General features: G+C 39.1%; 1 protein-coding gene and 1 pseudogene across 1 annotated transcript; one reads left to right on the top strand and one right to left on the bottom strand.

Annotated features, from left to right (window-relative positions):
* LOC142098491 (uncharacterized) overlaps positions 1–25366 on the bottom strand; it is a 182959-nt pseudogene that overhangs the window by 122555 nt on the left and 35038 nt on the right.
* On the top strand, positions 1204–18395 carry LOC142098022 (pancreatic secretory granule membrane major glycoprotein GP2-like). Its single transcript, XM_075180435.1, has 5 exons — positions 1204–1224; positions 1857–2008; positions 12308–12553; positions 12811–12973; positions 18264–18395. The coding sequence occupies exons 1-5, from the start codon at positions 1204–1206 to the stop codon at positions 18393–18395; spliced, it is 714 nt and encodes a 237-aa protein (XP_075036536.1).

Below are 25366 nucleotides of genomic sequence, written 5' to 3'. Positions count from 1 at the left end.
TTCTTTTTCGCTTCAACACAATAATTTTTTTTTTGGGGTGTGTTTTTTTGACTGATTTCAAAAGACTATGTAGTTTGACATTGCCTTTCCCAGATGACGTACTGGAAACACTACCATCAGGACTGGTGACAGAACCTGGTTGCTCATTCTGCTCATATGTGGACTGCTTTGAATCCATTCTGAGCCCAAAGCACTTGTAGTGATACAAAGTGTTTTAGATACTGCTGACAAATATGACTTTTGACAGCCAGAAATAATAATGCAAAAGAATGGGGGACACCCCAAAAGCACTTGGGAGTGCTAAAAATTATTTTTTTAGAATGCTGACAAATAGGACTTTTGACAGCCAGAAATATTAATGCAAAAGAATGGGGGACACCCCAAAAGCACTTGGAAGTGATAAATATTATTTTTTTAGACTGCTGACAAACAGGACTTTTGACAGCCAGAAATATTAATGCAAAAGAATGGGGGACACCCCAAAATCACTTGGAGTGCTAAATATTATTTTTTTAGACTGCTGACAAATGGGACTTTTGACAGCCAGAAATATTAATGCAAAAGAATGAGGGACACCCCAAAAGCACTTGGGAGTGCTAAAAAATATTTTTAAGACTGCTGACAAACAGGACTTTTGACAGCCAGAAATATTAATGCAAAAGAATGGGGGACACCCCAAAGCACTTGTAGTGTCAAATATTGAAAAAAAGACTCCTCTATCCTCCTCTCTTCTCTATCAATTGTTATCAGAATTGTAATCAGAATTGTTATCACAATTGTTATCACAATTGTTATCACAATTGTTATCACAATTGGATGAAGAATAAGGTATATTCTCTGTCCCTACTCTAATCAGCCTGTGACTACACCCTGCTCTGCCCCTCTGTCAAATGGCGATGGATTGCTGAGGGGGCGGGTATTTAAAATTTTCAATTATCGCGAGAACCTAGCCCCGAGATCCGACGACGTCACAATGACATTCGGCCTCGATTTGGAATCCGAGCGGGCGGGAGAGCAGGCTCGGTACTCGGATAGGCAAAGTTCAGGTGGGTTTGGTTCTCGGGGAACCAAGTCCACCCATCTCTAGTTTAAGGTAATAATGAGGGGAGAGTATATCCAAAAGTGTACAACGTTTTAAGATGTTAGCGTGCCCAGGTCAAAGATCACAGTGGATGGTGCAGTACATTTACATTTTCAGAATATATGAGTGTAAGACACTTCAAGGTGAGATATAAGTTTTAGGGCAGATATTTTCCAGTTTCCATTGCTACCAGAAGCCCTGGTAGGCCAAGAGCAAATGGTGCCTTTGCCCCCTAACATAACACTGCATATAAATATGCGGGGAAAAAAGATCTGGAAAATGCAACCATTTTTACTAGTATACACTTTAATGTATTTAGTCTTGAGGTAGAAATATGTCTAATCAGTATCTGCAATAGTTTTCTAGAGCAGCATGGATATGTCATGGGATGGCTAACTAGTGCAGAGGGAATATAACAGACTCAAGTTATACGATTCCATGAGTGTGGTTTTGTGGGATGGTGCTGGCCCTTGCACTCTTATGTGACATGTGCTTCAATTGACACTTTGCATGTGTGTAAGTTCTGGCCTATCGACTCCCTAGACACCCATTATAGGTTATATAATATGGCCAGGGAATCAATTGTTTATCTGTATACATTGTGCCATCCTTTTGTTCCCTGACCATTGAACCTCACCAATTGCCTTGACCTTTTCTTTGTTCAACAACTTCATCCACTGCCTTCTGATTTGGTGCTGTTTTGACTAATAGTCCAATTGTAATGTAAGAAAATATTGGTAATGTTCTCATTAGAAATATTCCTTTCTTTGTACAGAACAATAAAACACATGTTATCTTCAAAAATACAATTTACATATCCATGGATTCATCATTTGTCGGAGAGATTATGGTCAATATAGATTTTTCTTGTGTATACCCTCTGGACATGCAGCTCTCTCTTGAAACAGCAGTGATGCCTTTTTCAAGGTAATTGCGTAATAGTGTGCATGTAATATAGCTAATAACTAACATTGTTACATATCTATTAAATGGTAAGCTCTTGTGAGAAGGGGTTTCACTCCATTTGTCTCAATTTATGTCCCAGTATTGTAATCAATGTATGTTGGCTTTTCTTCCCATTGTACATCACCGTGGAATGTAAAATAATTGTAAAAATAAGAAGCAATAAATTTCTGCATATGAATGTTACATTACGACAAATATAGTTGATTTCACTTATTAAAGAGCTGTGGTTACCTATTCTATTTGTATTTGTCTATCAAAGTGTTGACAGACTAACCATTGCCTCAATTTATAGATGGAGTTAGTTTATTTGAAACAAAATGGTGTGCTGTGGCAAGTCACTGTGAGCTCATTCTCTCCATACGGTCATGTGTCACATGGCAACAATTGCCCTATATAATCTCAGCCCTTCTGTACTTTTGGTGGATCATACATAGCATTTATTTTTGGTAAACCATATAACCAAAAATCCAGTAAATGTATTTTAAAAATTAAATATTGCCAAAAAAGAAATGCAAGGTAGATGTAAACGTGAATGTTAAAAATAATTTATGACTGAAAATGAAATGGAGAAATGGCAAATGGAATATAACATCTTCATCTTCATCTTCACTATACCGGAAATGTAGACACCGAGGCACTGAAGAAGGAAAGCAAAAGTGAGCTAAAACCAATCAGGAGACAAGTCTGTGCAGGGAATGAAACAATTGTATAACATTAGCAAGGTAATAAATTGTCTCACATTTTAGCCAGCACCTTCTCTGCAATAGAATTACTTCTTGGGGTAAATGTATCATACCCCGGTTTTTGCAACTCGAGGGAGATCGGCGTCTTCACAGCTTAAATTTAAAGCGGCGCTGCCTTGTAAAGGTTTTCAAGGCAGCGCCGCTTTAAATTTAAGCTGTGAAGACGCCGATCTCCCGCGAGTTGCAAAAACCGGGGTATGATACATTTACCCCCTTGTCTGTAAAGAAAAAGGGAAAAAACAGTGTTGAAAGTAGTCTTGCAACATTAAACTCTCAGTTTAAACAGAATTAACATGAAATAAAACATGGGACTGACTTAAAATTACATTACATTTTAAATATTAATATTAAATAAAATTGCATCAGCTAAAATAACAATGCTCAATGTGGTGAGAGATAATATGAAGCAATTGCAAGTAATAAATAGCAAATTGTCAAGCAAATAATTTAAAACACAAATTATAGTATATAAAATTAACCCCCAAATTAAGAATTAATAAATCCAAAACATATCCTTCCAGAATACTATGATATAATTGCCCTAATAAACAGAATAAGTCGTCTTGCAATGCAACTTGAGCAGGAAAAGATTCCAGAAAATCAAAATCTATTTTTTCTCCTTCCATAACCCTTGTAATGTTTCTTATCGCTGTTCCCATAGATTAATATGGAGACTGCGAAGTTCTGCAATGCATTAAGCTTTGAAAAGCTCTGCATTTCACAGAAAGATCTCAGGATGGCTGTAGTCTCTCTGGCTTCGTTGGATCCCTCACTGTGGAAGTGCTATGCGCATGCACATAGCACTTCCTCCATTCATGTCGGTAAATAGGAGAATCAGATTGCACTACAGGGGGGACATCGCCAGGGCTCCCAGAGTAACCTTGGCATAGTACATTAGAGTGGTGCTTAAATATGCTTCGCTGCAATTTACAGCGATGCATATTGATTGACACCTCATAATGTTAATATATAGACAATTAAATAAAAGTCCAGACAATATAGCTCCGTGAGTTCACAAATGCCATAAGAAGAAACCTCCCATGATAAATTTCTTTTTTGAAAAAGTCACAGTTCATGATGAAACGCATCAGTTCTGGAGGACAGTCGGGAAGGGAAGCTGAATCTTGAATTTTATTTTCTATTCCTTTCGCTGAAATCTATTATTCAAACAGCAGATTTGTCTTCAAAGGAGATATTTAAGATAGTGCAACGTTTGAACACCTGTTGCAGAACCCAACAATTGATCAGTGAACTTTGCTTGTTAAGGAATGACCGGCAGAGAATGGTACAGGACTCTGTGGCTCCAGGGGGGACAAGCTGTCCCTAAAGACCCACCTGTAACATTTCTGCGGTGGAGCTATATACCTGCTGACAGGATGGAATCAATGGAAAGGGAGGAGAAATATAAGTTAGTGTGGGTTATATTACATGTTTACTTGTAACAGCTGATTATTAAACACCGCTTTCTAAAGACACATCAGTGGAGAGCTAAGCAGGACACTGCGTCTCTAATATTCATCTGGAGGGAGCAAATTAACCTTAGGCTAGGTACACACTGAAGAGGTTTCTGAGCGACTTGTTACCTAAAATTATTATTATTTATTATTATCTTTGACTTAGGCGTCACAATGGGTCCACAGCGCCGTACATTACATATACAGAAAACAGATAACCAAGACTCAACATGATACAGAAAGTACAAAATATATACAAACACAGGTGACAGGGTAAAGCAAATCAGATTATTTCTGGGACAGATAGTGAAAGGAATGGTAGAAATCAGCGAGAAGTAGGTTGAAGCTTAAAAAACAGGGAAAACAGGGCTAGCAAAGCAGGCCAAGAGGTACAGAGGGTGATGGAATAGTAGAAGGAGCACACAAGGAAAGAGGGCCCTGCTTATGATAGCTTACATCCTAAAGGCAAGGGGGAGACACAAATAGGGTGGTACTGGTGGGGGAGAGAGCCAGGACAAGGAAGTTAGAAGAAGGACTGATAGACTTGAATAAATAAATGAGTCTTAAGGGCACGCTTGAAGCCTTTGAGTGTAGATGCTAACCTGATGGAACGTGGAAGATCGTTCCACAGCAGGGGAGCAGCCCGGGCAAAGTCCTGAAGACAAGAGTGAGAGGAGGTGATCAGTGAAGTAGTGAGGCGGCGGTCACAGGCAGAGCAGAGGGGGCGGGTAGGAGTGTAGGTAGAGATGAGATTGGAGATGTAGGGAGGGGAAGATTGACTAAGAGCTTTAAAGGTGAGCGTGAGGAGTTTAAATTTAATTCTGTAGGGTATGGGGAGCCAATGTAGTGACTGTTGGAGGGAGACTGCAGAGACAGAGCATCGGGAGAGAAAAATGAGGCAGGCAGCAGCATTGAGGATAGACTTAAGAGGGTCAAGGTGAGAATCAGGTAGGCCAGAGAGAAGGAGGTTACAGTAGTCAAGGCGAGAGATAACAAGCGAGTGAACAAGAGTTTTCGTAGCTTCCATGGTGAGAAAGTGACGTATCTTAGATATATTTCGAAGGTGGAAGTAGCAGGATTTTGAGAGGGACAGAATGTGAGGCTTGAATGAGAGGGAGGAATCATGGATGGCCCCAAGGCATCGGACTTGGAGGACAGAAGCGAGGGTAGTGTTATTAACAGAAACAGAGAGGGGGGGAGGAGGGAGAGTCCTGGAAGGGGGGAAGACTATAAGCTCGGTCTTGGAAATATTGAGTTTAAGGAAGCGTTGGGACATCCAAGATGAGATGGCCTAAAGACAGCAGGAGACACGAGACAGAAGGGAAGGGGAGAGGTCAGGGGATGAAAGATAAACTTAGGTATCATCAGCATAGAGGTAGTACTGGAGGCCAAAGGAGGGGATGAGGACACCAAGGGAGGAGGTGTAGAGGGAGAAAAGCAGGGGGCCAAGAACGGGACCTGAAGGAACACCAATGGGTAAGGGAAGAGGAGGGGGTGTAGAGTCATGTGTAGAGACTGAGAAGGAGCGGTTGGTGAGGTAAGAGGAAAACCAGGAGAGGTCGAGAAGAAGGGAGAAGTGTCTTTTGGATTTAGCTAGGAAAAGGTCATTAGTGACCTTAGTGAGGGCTGTTTCAGTGGAGTGGAAGGGGCGAAAACTGAATTGGAGCGGGTCAAGGAGTGAGTGAGAAGAGAGAAAGGAGGTAAGACAGTTGTAGACAACCTGTTCAAGGAGTTTGGAGGCAAAAGGAAGAAGCGAAATAGAGCAGTAATTAGAGAGAGATGCGGAATCAAGGGACGGTTTCAAGTATGGGGGAGACAAGAGCATGTTTAAAAGAGGAGGGGAAGATTCCAGAGGAGAAGGATAGGTTGAGGAGGTTTGCCAGATGAGAGCAGGCTTCAAGAGATAGGGAGCGGAGGAGGTCCTGTGTGCAAGTGGAGGGGGGAGAGGAAGAGAGAAGGGTATGGACATCATCTGCAGATACCGGAGTGAAGGAAGAGAAGGAGGGTGAGCTAGCAGGAGGGGAGAGGAGAAAGGAGGGACAGAGTGGGCATGGAGGGGGGAGAAGGTGGGGTAAGAAGGGACTTCTGGGAGATGTCATGACTTATAGACTCAATCTTGGCGGTGAAGTGGGTAGCAAAGTCGACAACAGAGAGCGAGGGGAGGAGAGGGGGAGGGGAAATGAGGGAGTTGAAGGTGGCAAAAAGCCGATGGGGATTGGAGGATTGGGATGAAATGAGAGCTTTGAAGAAAGATTGTTTAAAAAAAGAGATAGGGCCGAACTGTAAGAGACAAATATGAACTTGAAGTGGAGGAAGTCAGCATGAGTGCGTGACTTTCTCCAGAGCCGTTCTGCACTACGGGAGCATTTTGAATATAGCCGGTAAGTTTAAGTAAGTAAAGTGCCACGGTTGCGGCGGGGACTGATGAAGCTTGACGTTGACAGCCGGGGTGACAGAGTCAAGTGCAGCGGTAAGAGTGCGATTGTAAAAGAAGACAGCCTTATCGGGGCAAGAAAGAGTGGTGATGGGGGAGAGGAGCGAGCCCAGGGAGGAGGAGAAACTGTTAGGATCAACTGTGTCAAGATTGCGCCTGGTGAGAGTAACTTTTGGGGATGGGGACGATGAGATGGGTGGAGAGATGCTAAAAGAGAGGAGATGGTGGTCCGAGAGAGGAAAAGGTGAATTAATGGGGTCAGAGGCAGGACCGAGGTGTGAAAAAAACAGATCTAGGGAGTGGTCACTGCGGTGGGAGGGAGAGGAGGTCCATTGAGAGAGACCAAGGGAGGAGGAGAGGGAGAGAAGTTTGGAGGCAGCAGGGTCTGAGGGATTGTCTATAGGGATATTAAAGTCCCCCAAGATGAGGGAGGGAAGGTCAGAGAAGAGAAAGTAAGGGAGCCAGCTGGCAAAGTGATCAAGAAATTGGGAGACAGGACCAGGAGGACGGTATATAACCGCAACACTGGTGGACTGGGTGGAATAGGTGGATAGAGTGTACCTCAAAGGAGGAAAAAGAGAGGGGAGGGTTCAGGAGAAAGAACCCGAAAAGAACAGCAGGAGGAGATAAGTATGCCGACGCCACCACCTTGCCGTTCCCCAGGTCTGGGTGTGTGGGAAAAGGACAAGCCCCCGAAAGAGAGGGCAGCTGGAGAGGTAGTGTCCTCAGGGGATAGCCAGGTTTCAGTGATGGCAAGCAGGTTGAAGGATCTAGAGATAAAGAGTTCATGGATAGAGGTCAATTTGTTACAGACTGATCTGGCATTCCAGAGACCACAGGATAGTGGAAGAAAGGGAAGAGGAGAGATGTGGATGAGATTGCTGGGATTGCTCGTGTGCAAGGGTGAGTATGATATGGAGCGAGGGGAATGACAGGAAGAGAGGGTTGGAATTGGACTAGAAGCAGAAATAAAAGGGGATTTGTCAGCGGACAGGAGACGAGAGGCAGGGGAGCAAGAGGTAGGGGAGGAGTGGAGATGGGGCAGATAAGGGGGTTTATGAATGGGAGAGGCAGAAGGTAGGAGTGACATGAGGGAGTAGATTACCTGGGGGGAAAGAGAGGGAGGTGGTAGGCTGGAGCAGACTGATGCTGAGAGAAGAGCAGCGATGGAGACGAGAGGGAAAGGGTGTGAGTAGGGAAAAGGAGGAGAGAGGAAAAGACGGAAGAGGAGGCAGCGTGTTAGATCAGGGGCCAAGAGGCACAGAAGAGAAGAGAGGAGTGAAATAGGGAGGGGGGTGGGAAGTGAGAGGGGGGAGTGAGGAGGAGGAAGAATATGGAAAGATTGGACATGGGAAGCAGGGGGATAGAGGGAAGGGATAGAAGTAAAGAGGAGTAAATCGTGAAAAAGCTAGAGAAGGTGTGGAAAAGACAGTTGAACGAATTCAGAAATCAAGAGTGGTAAGGGCTTACAAGTGGAGTGAGGAAATGGTGAGAGCACGAAAGGTGAGTAAAGTGAAAGAGTGCAAAGGTAGAAGGAGAGAAAAGAGGAAGAAGAGATGTACAGTATGAGTCAGGGAATAGGAAGCAGTAAGGACAGCAGAGATACCAGATGGGTGTGTTTAGAAAAAATAGTTAGAAGAAACCGTGACATCAGGCATGATTGGAAGGCAATAGTGTAACATAAGGCATAATACAAGGTGCACTGAGCTGGTTATACAAGTCCACAGGACAAGAGGGAGCCAGTACAAAGTTCAAGCTAAGTGGAGCAACAGTGTGGTTTAAAAGTGGGAATCCAAGCAGCGTAAGAGGAATCACCAAGTCAAAATACTGGAGCAGGCCTGAATAAGTGTGAGAAACAGTTCAACAGGGAGAGTCCAGGCAGATAACAATCCAGGTGGTGAAGGATATCAGAGCTCAAAGCTGATTGTGGAATGTTGTCCTCATGTAGTAGTGTTTGCAGGTAAAAGGTTCCCCTCCTGTTGTCCTCTTGTATATCTCTAACTGTACTAACTAAATTAGTTAATACACTTGTAAGAATCTCACTTAGAAGAATTTTCACTAGCTAACAGCCTCACAGGCTTAAACAGCCTAATACTGCAGTTTAAATAGGTTCAAATAGCCATGTGACCACTTTCATGAGTTAGCCCCCACTAATCACACACACTACAAACAAAATAATAAAATTCTTAAACAAACAAATAGAGGGTAACCATACCATATTACTAAAATATCTGCACAATTGATATTTTACAGATAGCTTGAGCAGTGGCTGAATGAGATATTTACCTGTGGATGAGAGAGAGGAGAGATAGAAAACTCAAATAATACACTCTTGTCAGATGTAGAATATCTTGTGTATATCTCTAACTGCACTAACGAAATTAGTTAGTACACTTGTAAGAATCTCACTTACAAGAATTCTCACTAGCTAACAGCCTCACAGCTACAATGATTGTACCTGCGACTGAAGGTCCGATCGGTCGGACGATTCATGCTTACACACTAGACAGATTTACCTTCTGATCTGTGCTCTTCATCTGGTCCTCTAGTCGTTTACAGAATGACAGCACAATATTCATTCACTCATTAATTCCTGTCACACTGATTAAAACATTAAAATCGCCTTGTTATAGCTATCCACATGTCATAACGAATTTCGTTAGCTTCTGTGACTCTGAAACGAAATATTCACTCTCAGAACAAACAAATTATTCCATCTACAGCACTCTCTACAGTACGACCATCCAATGAAACGATAATCGGCACTTTGGAACAATTGTCGTTCATCGTGTGAGTATACACACTAATGCGATATGTGGACGAGCGGCCGTTTGTCGGGTGATTGGCCCGATAATCGGCTGAAAAACCTCCAGTGTGTGCTTAGTCTTAGAGAGCCTCCTGTCTTACTGCTATGGCAAAGCTGTATTTCTATTGACAGGACAAAATTAGTGGAGAGTGAGGAGAGCTGGCCACTCGCCTCCTCTATACTTATCATTGTCTATCGCTCATTGTTCCTATTAACGAGGACTTGACGGACATCAGATCTATTCAGCAGTGAAATATTATTACGACTACTTACTGGTTTCACTCATTTCCATTCATTTGGCTCATTCTCTACCTCTCTTTCTCATCCCTTCTTCCCTTCTCCCCCTTCCTCGGCTCCGTCTCCGTTTCTCCTGTCTCTCCATCCCATCCATGTGTCTGTCTGTCTTCCCCTCCCTTTAGATTGTTCGCTCCTTTGAGCAGGGCTCTCCTACCTTCTGTTTCCATCACTTTTAACTGCGCTCTCCAGCTACTCAGCTCACCTCCTCTCAGTCCCTCTGCCCTCTGTCTCCTCTTGCTTCTCTCCGCTCCCCTCAGTGACTCTCAACCTGTCATCCGTGCCCACCCTCTTGGGCCATAGTTACCTGCCTGTACTCACTTTTCCCCTCCCTCCCTCTCTTTCATGCTGTGCCTGAGCCCCCAGAGTTATAGTGCTTACTGTTACTTGTACTGTGCTGTTTCACCTTGTACTGTGCCATTGTTTGTCCTTGTACGGCGCTATGGATACTTTGTGGCGCCCTATAAATAAAAATTAATAATAATAATAATTCCCATTATGGACACAATAATCTAATTAATCTAAGAGATTTCAAATATATGTAACATAATATAACACAATGTAAACAGGAGTTAATCCTTTTACTGTTAAGGTATTCAACACTATCACAAAGAGTATAAAGAAAAGAAGTGTTTTTCAAGAAAGGTGCACTGACAGCCTGTAATTAATTATTTATTTGTTTGCAATTGTTCTCCTGGAATTACATTTAAAAATAAATACTTTGCTGTTTCTTAATTAAAATTCTTATAAACATAAGAAGATAAGAAGAGAGTGAAGTATTAAAAACACTTATTATCTGCATACTATTGTTTGTTCCCATGTATATTTGGCTCTACCACCTGTTACCTCATTCTAAACTATAGTTTGCCTGCATTCCCCAGCATCTTGTTCGCAGCATTTGCCTGTGTCTAGTAATCATCTTTATTGTAAGTGTCCTTCTTTTCCTGCAATTACCTGTTGTTCAGTAGCCATTTTATAGACTGTTTTTACCTATCCAGTCATACCCGGATTCTGTTTTGTTTATATCCTGCAATACCTGGAGTTTATTTTGATTAATACCTGCTATTCCTGAATTGTATTTTGCTTATTCATGTACCATCTTCAACCTACTCCTGACTCCTTTGCTATCATTTCAAACACTCAGTTAATCCTAACAAAAACATTAACTTTAAAAAGTTTTAACAGGTTCATCTTATAAAAGCCCCCCCCCATTTTTATATATTCACTCATTAATTCCTGTCACACTAATTAAATTAAGTGACAGATAAGGTGGATGTTGGTGAGCGCTCCCTGGTATATGTAGAGTGTAATGGGTATTGCTGCACAGGGGGAATGGGATCGGTAAGGGTAGTTCCAGTCCTTACAAAGATATATATATAATAACGGTGTCCCCTTGGCGCATATGTAAAAATCGTGCAGAAGGATTTATTCCAAATGTTACAATGACATCACACGAAATGACCTTGGCTCAAAACCTCAAACACATATATAAATAGCAAAGTTCTCACTAGATTGGACACAGAGGTCCCAAAAAAGGTAAATGGAGTCCAATAGGTGTTCAGTGATCCAGGTAGTACTTGGAACGCCAGGCTCTGATGAGCAATAGATCAGAGAGTGTCTCGTCTTCAGGAATATTGTATAAACCTCAGAGGCAACATGGGTGAAAGATAAAGTTCAGAATACATAAAAATAGTCTGGTAACCAAACACAAAGTCTTTAGACCTGTAGTGTGGATAAATTCCAGTATTCACGTTTGATGTACAGTGCCTGGTGTTCCAAGTACTACCTGGATCACTGAACACCTATTGGACTCCATTTACCTCTTTGGGACCTCTGTGTCCAATCTAGTGAGAACTTTGCTATTTATATATGTGTTTGAGGTGATTGTATTGTTTATGCTCGCAATACGTACATGCTGTTCAACCTCTGTATTCACAAGTTGTAACTCTATATCACATTTTGTACTTTTGTTATTGTTCACAAGTTGCAACCTTGTGTCATTTCGTGTGATGTCATTGTAACATTTGGACTAAATCCTTCTGCACGATTTTTACATATGCGCCAAGGGGACACCGTTGTTATTATTATAATTAAATTAAGTATTTATCACTAAATATCTTTAAAATATTTATTGTTCACTTATGCTTTTATATTTCTTATATATCTTTATAATATTTGTTATATTTAACTGTGTGATTAAATACTTTTCCTATTGGACTGCCTGACTAAGGTATAAGAATTCACCTGTAATGCCTATATCAGTTCTGAAGTACCTGCAGGAGTGTAGAAAATGCATATAAAAAGACAAATCAAAAGCTATTAGATTTTTCTTTTTCTTACTACAGAAATTTGTTTAAGGGATTTAAAAGGAATCCTTCTTTATACCTGTAGAACCCCTCTCTTTATTATTTTATCATCCTCCTGTGACTTATGGACAAAACAATAATAATTGCATTCTCCCATTATTCACACAGCACTGAGGATATTTTTATTATTATATAAAATAACAGACATTATTTGTTACTACAGCTCAATTGTTGTTAGTGTGGAAGGAACAGGAGATCAACTGGTAACTATGGCTTTCTTTCAAGACTCAAGCTACAAAACACCCTATGAGGGCTCAGAAGTTCTACTGACATCCAAAACCATTTTGTACGTTGGAGTCATGCTAAAATCAGCAGCTAGCTCTCAGTTTTATGTACTGATGAGAAATTGCTATGCTACAGGTTCAATGAATGCATCAACCTCAGCAAAATATGATATAATAAAGAACAGGTATGTTTATCACAGGAAAGTCTGATTTGTTTTACGCAGTATAAGCTAAGACAATGATATGTAGAGCTGCAGAAACTAGTATTACTAAGTAGATTTACAATTTTCTATTGTTTATTTCTAATTCTCAACTGACATACTGTCTAGCACTTTTAGTGACCATTGTCAATAGGATGATTTAGCAATAATCAATAATTTTAATTCTATTCAAATTTCAAATCAAGAAAATGATCTTATTATCTCCCAATGTTATGTTACAGCTGCCGCAGCCAACAGGATTCCACTATTAATGTAATTTCAAATGGAAAATCTCCGAATGGACAGTTTTCAGTCCAGCTCTTCGGCTATGTCAAGGATTTATATGTTGTCTATTTGCATTGTGACATCCATCTCTGTAATTACACAAATGAGATGTGCACACCTGTGAGTACAAGCCAAATATCATACATTTACTACTATATTGTAGGACACATGTGTTGTATGTTACACATGCACTGGTTAAAGAAACAATCACAAGTTATGTTACATTACTTCTTTTTCTGGTAAGAAATCATCTTCTATCAGTAAGTTGCCATAATTTAGGTGTATAGTGCAACAAAATGGCTTCTTTTCGCAGTGTCTGAAGTAGCTTTACAGAACCGTGGATCCTTGTCGGGAAGCAGGCATCCGGACTGAAGATGTTCGGGGCAAGTGTTGTCGGTGTAGTCAGCATCGATATGCTGACTACCACCGTTCTGAATACCTGTATTCCAATACCGATATTCAGGTAATTTGACAGCTAAATTTAAAATGGCAATGTGTTTCAAGGGATAACTTGCCTTTAAACACAGTGCCGTTTTATATTTAGCTGTCAAAGTCCACGAATATTGGCCCATTACAAAAAAAGGCTCCTTAATTAATTTACACCCTGGTGTGTTTGTTGAAGGTAGGAAAGTTAAGATTGGAAGTTCTGCTGATCAGAAACTGATGAACCTGAATAAATTTCTCTAGTATTGCAAACTGTGTTGTTGCTGCATAAATAAATGCTAATAATTTAGGATTTTACTTTGCTTTTTCTCCATTTTAGGACAGTAGGAGCACAATTATTTAACAATAACTGCATAAATGAGCACCCATTACTTGCACGTGGGTTGGACATGAACAAAGTTATAGGGTTCTATTCGATCATGTCTATAAATATAGCCGTATCATAACCTATGGGGAGTTACAGTGACTATAACAAGTCTACACACCCTTATTGACATTGCAGATATATGTAATGTAAAGCCTGAATCAAGATAAACCCCATCATACCTTCGTTCACCCTTTAATGTAACATTGCAATCAACATAATTGGAGTGAAATAATTGTAAGAAAAATAAATGAAACTAACAGAGCTACAATACCCTGGTCACATAGATGTGAGCACCATTTCATAACAGGGCTGTAGCTGTGTTCAAAGTTAATCAATAACATTCAAAATCAGGTTCAAGGGTAAATAGCACATAGCTGCCAGCAATACAAGGGATTGTGATTAACTGGAAATAAAGATCAGCAGTTCCTGTAGAATTTCCTTGCAGTTTCCTTGGTTGCATCCAACTGGGATAGCCATGGTCCACAACAGTTTTAAAAATATCTATTGGATCTCATTATTGAAAGGTATTAAATAATTGAAAATTATTTCAATAATTTCAAAGGCATTACGCTTACCATGGAACACAGTGCACTATCATCAGTAGGTGGAGAAAAGGTAGAGAAAATGCGGGACATTGTCAAGATCAGGATATCCCTCCAAATTTGATGACAGGACAAGGAGAAAACTCATCATTGAGGCTACCAAGAGGCCTACGGCAACAGTAAAGGAGCTTCCGTAACTTCTGCCAGGAACAGGTCATTCTCTGTCTGTTAAAACAATCTCCTGTATTCTGCACATGTCTGGGCTATGGGCTATTGTGACAGACAGAAGCCATTTCTCGCAAAAAAAAAAAACCTTCAAAATTTTGCAAAAAAATATATTGAATCACTCCAAACAATGATGGCAAAAGTTTTATGGTCTGATGAGACCAAGTTTGAACTTTTTATTCTTAATTCTAAAATATGTTTTTGGTGCAAAGACAACACAGCTCATCGAGCACTATATCTGCTATGAAGCATTGTGGTGGCAGTATCATGCTTTTGGGGCTGTTTTTCTAGTTTTGATAAAGAACATAATGAATAGTTCCAAATATTAAGATATTTTGTCGTAAAATCTGCTGGCCTCTGTCAGAAAGCTGAAGATGAAGAGGAATTTCACCTTCCAACATTATAACGATCCAAAGCATACCTCCAAGTCAACCAAGGAATGGCTTCAGAAAAGGAAATCAAAGTCTTGCAATGGCTTGGTCAGAGCCCAGGCCTCAATCCCTTTCAAAAACATGTGGAACCACCTAAAGAGAGCTGTGCATAGGAGATCTTCTTGCAATTTGATAGTCCTTAATCTTTTTTGCAGGGAAGAGTTGGATAGAATTGCAAAGTCCAGGTGTACGAAATTAGCAGAGACTTATTACAAACATACTCACTTCTATAATTAAAGGAAAAAGTGTTCTGCATAATATTTGTTGAGAGGTGTGCACACGTATGCAGTAAGGTTTTTTATTTTAACTTTTTCGTAAAAATTGCCTACTTGTTTTTCACTTGAATGTGGTGGGTGCAATGTCACATTACAGATGGATTAAGATCTGACATGATTTATCTTGATTGCAGATTTTACATTGCAAACACTTGTCTTTCAATAAGGGTGTGTACACTTTTTATATTCACTGTACTAACTTAACTTCATGTTCAGTAGTAACAATGACAACTGTTGGGTATAAAAAAACAAAACAAATACATTTAATTAATTCTGTTCTGCTAGACCCAATTGAATATTTTATACTTCATGATGGCATAATAAACTGGACCACAAACTTGTATATATAAATGTTGTCGGATGAGCCTATTATAGTGAATACTCAAGCGACTTGTCTTTTCAGTACTGCACTGGAATGAGGTCTCTCCTTCCTGATAGTAGAGCTACGGGAAACCTTCTGACTTTAGGACCTATAATTAACCAAGGTATGTTTATTTATTTTTATTTCCTTTTTTTTTTTAAATAATCCCACCATCAATTTAATTATTAACAATATTTTTTTATTTTTAATTAGTAGACTTTAATTTTTCTCTGTTAACCTTAATTCCCTTTCCCTTCTGTATTTGTTTCTCTAATTTTAAATATCTCTGCTTTACAATTCAGTTCTGTTGGTATGTTAAAAGTAGCTTAGCCACCGACTAGACTCATGATTCCCAGGTTCAAAGTTCCCCTGTTCAGATTTGCAGTCCTTTTCAAACTATGTATAGCACAATCCAAATTAAATGTGCATTAGTTATGCATGCAATAAAACATTAATATTATACAGAGAAATATTACCAATCCTTTCTCTCCCAATGTAAACATAAGTCCAGCCTTATTGTTGCCTCCCTGTTTGATATAAAATCATTATACATAACTCTCACTTAAATAGGACCACAGTTCTTTGTTCCTCTGACAGTTCAGTTAGCATTGTTTACAAGTTCAATTTGTAATAGTACTTCCACTTTTCCTGGGTTAAAAAGCTTGGTGACTTTCAGACCCCTACCACCTCTTTTGGTAAACATACAAGTGAATGTTGAATCTTCATCCATCATTAGTTCTAACAGGTCATATTTGTGGACTGACCAACAATACCAACAAAAGGCTAGAGGGCCCTGTCCATAGAAAATCACCAACCTTTATAAAAATCTTATGAGGCCAAGGAATTGTAATGACCCCAATGTTGCTACTGGATCTTAGTTTCTCTGCAGGTCCTCCTTTAAGGCAGTCAGTGTCTTCAGACTTAGTCACCTTCCACCACAGGCACATAATACATTTGCATACCTAACTGAGACTTAGACCTGAGGCTTGCTCAGCAAATTGAACTCTATTCAACTATAGTTGCTAAGGGGTTTCTGTTATGCACTCTCAGACTTCTGCAAAACTCTTACCTCCTCTCTCTCAAATGGTGGGGATTTTCTCCCTGGGTTTTTCTCTCAAGGACACAAGGACACATCTATGTCTAAACTATGCTTACATTTTTATTTTGGTTTTTTGTATGTTCAGCCTTTTCTTAGCTCCCAGTATACAGATTTTTGATTTCCCCATTGCTTGTCTTCTAATTTTTCTACCTCCTTTTGCCACAATCGTTCAGAGTGTTTAGAAATAGCCTCCATCGGGGATCAAGAAAAGACCTCTGTTTTTTCTCATCACTTTACTGCACTGCGTATAAAATGAAAATGGCACAAGTTTTCTGCTCTGATCTGGGTACTAACATCTGAAATACCAGACAGATGAGTTGCAAACACATACTGCTTAGGGCACAGGAGGCAGTTCATAAAACATTGTTCTCAGCTATTCTCTTTGGAGCTCCTCTAGACTGTAGGCTGAACAGATTGAAAGCTGAAACAATTTCAGGGTACTTTCTTCCTCGAAGTACCCATCTCTGAGGTACAGTCGTTACTGAGTCCTTCCTTGTACACTCTGCTGCTGACTGCCCAAGTTCTATTAGACTTTTGAAATATATTTATATGTGGTGTAAAGGTACTTTCATGTTCTTTACTAACTCTTCATTCTATATGGTCTCACGTCTTTGTCTTTTTTTCCATGTCACCTCTACCATGTCCATGTTCCCATGTATCTATATATCTATCCCATATCAGTCGATATCCACCATTCCTAAATTTGAAATAACTCCCATATCAACAATATTCTAATTTTCTCAGTCTTCTTATATCTATCTATCTACCTATCTATTTCTCTCAGCATGCCCATATATCACAACATATACAGTCTCAACATTCCCATATGAATAAGCATACTATTCTCAGACTTACAACATATCTCTGCATATTCAATATCAACATTCCCAATCTAAATCTTTTATCACAGTCCAAACCTGAATCATTATGCCAATAAAATTCCTTTTTAAAAATTTATATTATTAAGCTTTATTTATAGGGTGCCATACGAGGTCTGCAGCACCATACCGATGGCAAACAATAAGATAGCTTAACAGTACAATACAGTAAACAAATAACATTTCAACTCTCAATACAGCTACTGGGGTAAAAGGCTGAAACCTGTGCCCATTAACGTGGGTGCAACTAACAGGTTTAGAGCCACTGAAAGAGGTGCAAAGACAATAGAGGAGTGGAGTCAATGCGCAGAGAGCCCAAGGAGAAGGTGCGCAGGGTAGCGGTGAGCAAAAGTTATAGGTAAAGAGAACAGGAGGGAAGAGGAACCCGCTCACTAGAGCTTGCAATCTAAAGGAAAATGGGCAGACAAATAATTGACACATAGGGTGAGCCAAAGTAAGGGGATCTGAGGGCAAGAAGCAAGAGTGGGAGAGATGGAGGATGAAAGAGGATGAAAGATAAAATGAGTGGCAACATTGACAATATATAAGGAAGCCCATTAGATCACCAACTCATAACACATCCCCTGAAGAAATCTGCTTCTGCAGATGAAACGCATTGGGTCACGCCCACTTTCGTGACGTCATCAGGATATCCAGTTTATGCGTTCCACTGTGGAATGCATGCCAGGCTCTTCATCATCATACTGCAGCACCGCTAGGGACACCGTTATCAACGGTTCCTGTGAGCTCCACCGCTAGCCTTTCCGACTTTACCCTGTCTACCACAGGTCATTAGTTGCCTGGAGAGGGCGGGAGAGAGCATCTATGGAGATGAGGTTGGAGATGTAGGGAGCAGTGAAGTTGGAGTGAACCTTGTACATGAGGGTGAGGAGTTTGAGGATTTGGTGGGGGAAGAGTAATGCTTGGCCAAGAGAGGAAGCAGATGTGGAGCGAAGATCGAGGAAGATAAGTCTAGCTGCAGCATTAGGTAAAGATCGAGGAGCTTCATGGAAGTGGGGGGGGGGGCAGTAAGGAAAGCACATGCTTAACCACTTTCTTGCCAGCGAAAGATGCAAGATGAATGCATAACATAGAAGCCGCTGGAATCTTTAGTTGCAATATGAATACTAGGTAGGTTAAGATTGCTCATTTTTTCAGTGCCCCTCACCAAAAAGGGTGTGTTTGTATTTGTGCAATAATACATTGAAACTGAGATGTAAACTGTTCAAGATATGGTTACAATCCCAATTTACAGATGTTAATCACTTTGCTAACAAATGCAGTGAAATGGTACAAATGGTGTCTTACTGAGTGTAGCATTCAAGACCTGAGCATTATCACCTTTGAGATAGTCTTAAAATCATACCACCTTGCTTTTTTGTACTGATTCCCATTAAATTGGATACGCCTCTAAAAGTCTTCACTTCTTAAAGTTTATTAGACTACCTTGTCTGGCAAACCACAATCTCAATTTTGTATTCATGATCAAGTGTACCAATCTCTGTCCTTCATTGGAAGCAATATTATAATCCTCATGAATTCAATGCCATCTTGGTGCTCTAAACCATACATACGTCAGTAGCAATATTCAAAACCTCGCAAAACAGCGCGTACCATCACAAAGCAGAAAATGTTGTTTTGCGGTGCATCTTTGCATTTTTGTAATGGCTCAAAAATAACTCCATTATTGTAATGTCTCTTTCTCTTCAATGGCGATGGGGGTACAGAAATGTATTTCTGATGGTAACAACTTATATTTTAATACATCAATGTGATAAGAATGAATGTGCCTTTTAACAGTATGATAAGATTAGAAAGTATTGCACACTATATATTACATAAGGCTGAGTACACATTACAGAAAATTTATCCTGATGCAATATCGTTAATGATGTTACCAAGGACTGAATGTCCAGATCAGCATGCCAATTCATGTGTACACACTGTACACATGTTACAAGAGTTTACAAGATTTACCTTCAGATCTGTGCTCTTCATTGTCATAACCATTGGCTGAAAAGATTATGACTCTGTATTCTCAGAATCCTGTTCTAGAGTGCATGCACACTGTAGAATTGGAACGATATTGTTAGATCGTTGACAGAGATTTATAAGGTTTATAAAATAAAGTCAAATGATATGATGTGCATAGAAATAATAATCATTGATCGTGGGAGTGTACATACAAATGCGATATCAATCGAACAGTCGCTTATCGTGTGATTGGCCTGATAATCGGGTGAAAAACCTGTAGTGTGTACCAAGCCTTACTCTCAACAATCCCGAAATTCTTATACCAAAAGCCCTACAATTGGTTGGAAAATGGGTGTGGCCCTGCTAGAAGTGAATATGGTATGCATGGACCTTTGGTGGGCTGGATGTGGTCTCGCCTGTCCTGTTGTTTTCAAAATGTACAATAATGTATACACTAAATATATTTTATTTTCTTTCTTATAACAGACAAAATCATGAACCCAACCCTGAATGGTGAGTATGTAATTTAATATGTTCAAATAACAATAACAGTGAGCATTTAACTGTTTTTTACTGGCAATCAAAAAATACATTTAACACATTGGAATTCATTTTACTTCTGTTGTCCATTGCATATGAAGAGGTTTTCTATAAAAAATGTACTTAATCAAAAGATCTTCATACATTCAAACATTATATTAGAGATAAGCATATTGTTCAAAATTGTTTGTGAAATATTCAGCTTATTTCACATTTGGGCACAATTGTGAAATGTCCTCTTCAAACTTCTAATATCCAGAATTTTCTACCCTTTGTTGTCAAATGCAGTTTTATAATTAGTAATCTAAGTAATCTATTTCTGACTTATGTGCTTTAAAACACCAGGGGGATTGTTTGTGTGTGTGGGAAGGAGCTTCCCAAAGAGTGTGTTCATCTACAGGAAAAGCTGATCTAAGAGTTCCTGGGGTATGAATGGAGAAGAAAGGGTGGGCTTCATAGAGAAGGTCCATTCCTGGTCTTCCAAAATACCTGTATCAGTGGTGGGTAATCAAGAGTTGAACCTGTGTGGTGCTAGTAAAAGGCTGCAAGGCAGTTCAATCAGTCTCTCAAACCTGGGGTGGAGGTTGGATGAATCCTGAGAGACACTGCAAATGGTGACCAGTTCTTATTCAAGGCCTTGAATAAGCAGACAGTGAAACAAACATCGGCATATTGCTGGGTGCACCAGCTCATTCTTGACCTCAGGGGATCTAAGAAACGATGAATTGCTACATTATATACAAGATTTAGTTTGGAGCTCTTTTAGGCAGATAGCAAATCACCTCTGTATAATTGAAAGCTTATTAAGAGAACAGCGAACAACACTAGTGCTACTGCTGTATACTCAATAAATGAGATTATCTTATACCATTCGTGGTATAGAGATCATGAATTCACTAGAATAATGAAAGGTAATTAAGAGACTAGTGAATTACACTGGCACCACTGCTGTATACTTATTTATGAAATCTCTTACATCAGATGTGGCATATAGAAACGATGATCTGCTCCAATAAAACCTGAGTTAGGGTGGAGCCTCCTTAGGTAGATAGCAAATCACCTCCATGTATCTTTATAGCTATTAAGAGAATAACGAATGATACTGATGCTATTGCTACATATTTATTTAATGAGATTATTTAACGTGGCATACAGATTATGCCTATGATTCATGTGGAGGATTGAAATGCGATAATAACACTACCCTAATTACAATATTTATATTGAGGCAAGGCATCTGGTGCATCCAGCTTCTTTTAATTACACACATTGATTTTATTGAATATATACTTCTACATATCGCTGGTTTAATTAAAATAATAAAACTTAAATTTTGCATATATTCTACTACGTCCTCATCCAACAACATTGAGAACTTTAGTGCACCTATCTATTTTCTTTCAGCTTTTGCTATATATACTCAGTCTGTCAGAACAAGGATTGTATGCTGATGATGAGCCAGTATTTTAACTAACCAAAGAGGTTGCACAGGAAACTAAGTGTGGTGATTAGTCCGTAATAGAGTAAGGTCAAATATTCAGATGGAAGGAGCCGTCCACCAATATCTCCCAATATTTACTCCTTCCCTGTTCTCTCCATTTTAACATATCTCCAATTGCTGAATAAAAAACCTCCAGATGATGGGAAAAACAGAAGACACATTTATGGTGAAATAAAAATCTCATAAGCATGAATAGTAATGTAAGACAAAACAGGTCTGCATACAGTAATTGTAGTGTGTAATTATATTTGTCTTTCTCCCTTCTCTTTTAGGAGCAACCTCCCTCATGGCTCACATGGCAACTGCTGTTTTATTCATAACAGGGAACTTGTTGTTTATTATTTTCAGTTATTAATGGACCTGTGGAACATCTCCTTATTATATCTGAACAATAAAGCAGTTATATTGATTGATAGTAATTTGCTTACCTTTGTGTGCAATACATGCTTTGATCTAAAACGGTAGCAATATGTAACTTTTCACTTTATATGGCTCTTCTCAATAATGTTGATTAACCTGTCAAAAGATTTGAACCCAAGTTAATTCACTGTTTTACTTTTAATAAATAGTAATTGTGCATTAAAATGAGTGGAAATATGGAAATTTTAAGCTTGTATCTGCAGAGGTTGTATTGACGTCTTTCCACTAAAGGTTTCAATGAACCATGCAATTTAAGTTGGGGGGCCTGATTCATTAGACAAAGTAAGGCAAACAAATTAGTACGTTTTTGCCTGGACAAAACCAATGCAAGTGGTTCAAATTAGTTTTCTATATTGCACATAAGTTAAATACTGTTTGTTTTTTCATATAGCACACAAATACTTGATTGCTTATTTGTACACTGAAATTTAAAGGTGATCTAGGACATGCTCTACCCCAACTATAAATCTCCCTTCACATTTTAAATTTACATCCCCTACAATGCAATATGGCTTTGCCAATTAGAAAAGTTACTATTTTTTTTGCTTTCCTTTCCTTAATGAATCAGGCTCAGGGTGTCTAAACGTTTGCATACAGCTATATATATTAATATGGATAAACTTCAATTAAATTCACAGTAGACGATATTATAGACTTGTAACAGCCATGGCACTGGCTTTGCCTTAGATGGTCCATTTCTGTTTTTTTTTAACCTCCACTGCAGTCTCTAGCTGTGTACTAAAGAGTGCATTTTGAGACTTAAAGTATTATTCATAAACCTCACTCAAAATTAGCATTTTTGTGAGGTGTCCATCATCATCATCATCATCATCAAGATCACCATGTCTCCATGTTGCATGATTGTTGTCCTAGACTGGACTGCACCAGAAAAATAAAGATGGGCAAACATTGATGCAACTAACGATCAGAGGAGAATAATGTGGTATCTGCAGGGAGTTAAATAAGCTCCCTGTTGTGTGACCACATTGCAGTTGAAGCACCATAATACCATGCACGTGACAAAGTTATCTTTTGGATGCATTGATTTTAAGATGGTACTGGTCTATGTTAATGTTCATATAAGATTTCCCATATTTAAGTGTTTATAGGAAGAAGAACGATAGACTAAGTATGTAGCTTTGAGACACCTGTACAGAGGGATTTATGAAGAGTATGTGTTAGTCCCAGTGAAACGGAGAGAGCGATTTGCATAACATGAATTGATCACTTGGAATGACTAGAAACCATGAAGATTATGATAACACTACTCAACAAATTTAAAAATATTCCCTGCATCTGTCATGTGATTGTGTTTTCGCCTAATTTAAGGATGCTGAATTCAGTAGAAAAACAGATTGTCTCTATAACGCCATATTTATTAGATACACACAAATAGCAAAAGCGGTAATAGCTATATCTGAAAAAAGTGAGATAAGTGAAAATTAATTTCTAAAATACTAATAAAACTACAGAAACACTGAGAAATTGAAGAAACTAAACTCCAGAAACTCATAACAATCCAAGTTAGCCATAATGTAATTGTTAATAAAAGATAAAATGTAAAGTCTCTTTGCTTTAGAAAAATAGGATGTTGACGATTTCCATTTGTACAGTACTCTCTTAAAAGGAATAAGCAGTGGTCCTCCATCATTACAAAGTCCCAGCGTCCTTGGTAGCGATTAGCAGAATCTCATCACGTACACTATCCAGGTTGTGAAGGAAAAAGTCTAGATGGGAATATAAAAAGTAAATTTTAAGTGACTTTCTACAACCCATATTCTTGTAGCTGTCCAATAGTTCATTCATAATGGAAACATAGTTGGCCTCTTTTCTGTGCCTAAGAGTCCACGCACAGCAGCTTTGATGGAGGATCAAGCAGCAGACTCAATTTCTGTCAATCTAGTATTAAATATTTCATCCATAAACAGTTTCCTTATTTGAGGGCCTGCAAAAATACCTACTTTTGCTTTGCTTCGGTTAACTTTGGAAGCTGCTCCTTCAGATAATTGAAAGCCTGGCCTTCTTTATCCAGAGCTTTCACGAAATTCTTTATTAGGCCCAACTTAATGTGAAGCAGAAGTATAATATTATACAGCTCAACCATTGAAGTGTACTTGGTGTTTTTCTCTTCAGCAATATAGGTTGTTCTCTCTGGCCACTTCTTTGTGATATTGTGGTTTTTAGTGTCTCTGCTGTCCAATAAACACAGAAAACAGCAGTACTTTGTGAATCCACCTTGCAAACCTAACAGCAGTGCAAATACCTTTAAATTACAACAAAGATTCCATCCATGATCTTCATACTTGATTCCCTCCAACAACACATCCATACATCATAAGTTTCTTTTATGTGCACTGCATAGGCCAGAGGCACTGAAGGGATTCTGTTTCCATTATGGGGTAACATTGCTTTCAGAATACTCTTTATAGAATCAATAAACAGTCGCCACACACTAGTATTGTGTTGAACACCAAACTCAATCATTAAAATGCTAACATCAGTACACACACGCATTGGCAAAGGGAGTTTTGCACTTACTGTGATTAAATACTTTACTTTTCAAATTTCAATTTTGCATAATATCTCAAACACTTTGCGTGATATCGAATTTGGATTTTACACAGAAAATTACATGGAAATTGATATATATGATGTCAAATGAAAAATGGCTGAGTAATGTAACATGATATCCAAGATATACAATTAATCAATCTGTCCTAGTTAGGTAAAAACAGCAATCTGCACACTTTATAAACTCAATGAAGAGCGATCACAAAGAAAAACTAAATATTTCTATATATTTATAATCTATTTACTCAAATTGCAGACAATACATGTTACAGGCCTCAGGTGTACAATATATTATAGGGTAAAAAAGTATTTAATCAACCTTGCATAAACAACTATATATATCCTGAAAATTATTTAATGACATATACACTAAAGCAAAGTTGAAAAATTCCAGGGACAGGTTAGGCAGTGTACACAGTTCACCTAACAAGATGCCAAATCACAACACACACTCTGCATCCAAACACACCTCCAAAAATTAACATATCAATCATACACACTAATACAGCTTCCAGCTACACTAAGCTTGCCCCTGTAACCGTTGGTCTTAAATCATTGCTAACACAGAAGACTACCACCTCACCCACACTTGACTCTTACTTCGGCCGTAATAGTAATACCACTATAAAGAGTGATCAGTGGCACTGGTCATCAGAAATCAAAGCCTCTTCATAGTGCTGTCATTACTGTACCTGTCACTATCAGAGACATGAGAGCTGGGTAAGAGAGAGTGGAAAGCTTTTCACTTTGGAAGCAAAGTGAGTCTCAAAATATACAATGGCACAGGACTGATGGTATTGCTCACCTTTCCTTCTACAGAGAAGCATTTTTCTAGATGCCCCAAAGAATCTGAAAGTGGATTCATCAGAGAAAATGACTTTACCC

The sequence above is a fragment of the Mixophyes fleayi genome, chromosome 7 (assembly GCF_038048845.1).
Source record: "Mixophyes fleayi isolate aMixFle1 chromosome 7, aMixFle1.hap1, whole genome shotgun sequence".
Taxonomy (NCBI): domain Eukaryota; kingdom Metazoa; phylum Chordata; class Amphibia; order Anura; family Limnodynastidae; genus Mixophyes; species Mixophyes fleayi.
The sequence above is the reverse complement of the archived record's forward strand: the minus strand, read 5'-3'. Positions and strand labels throughout refer to the sequence as shown.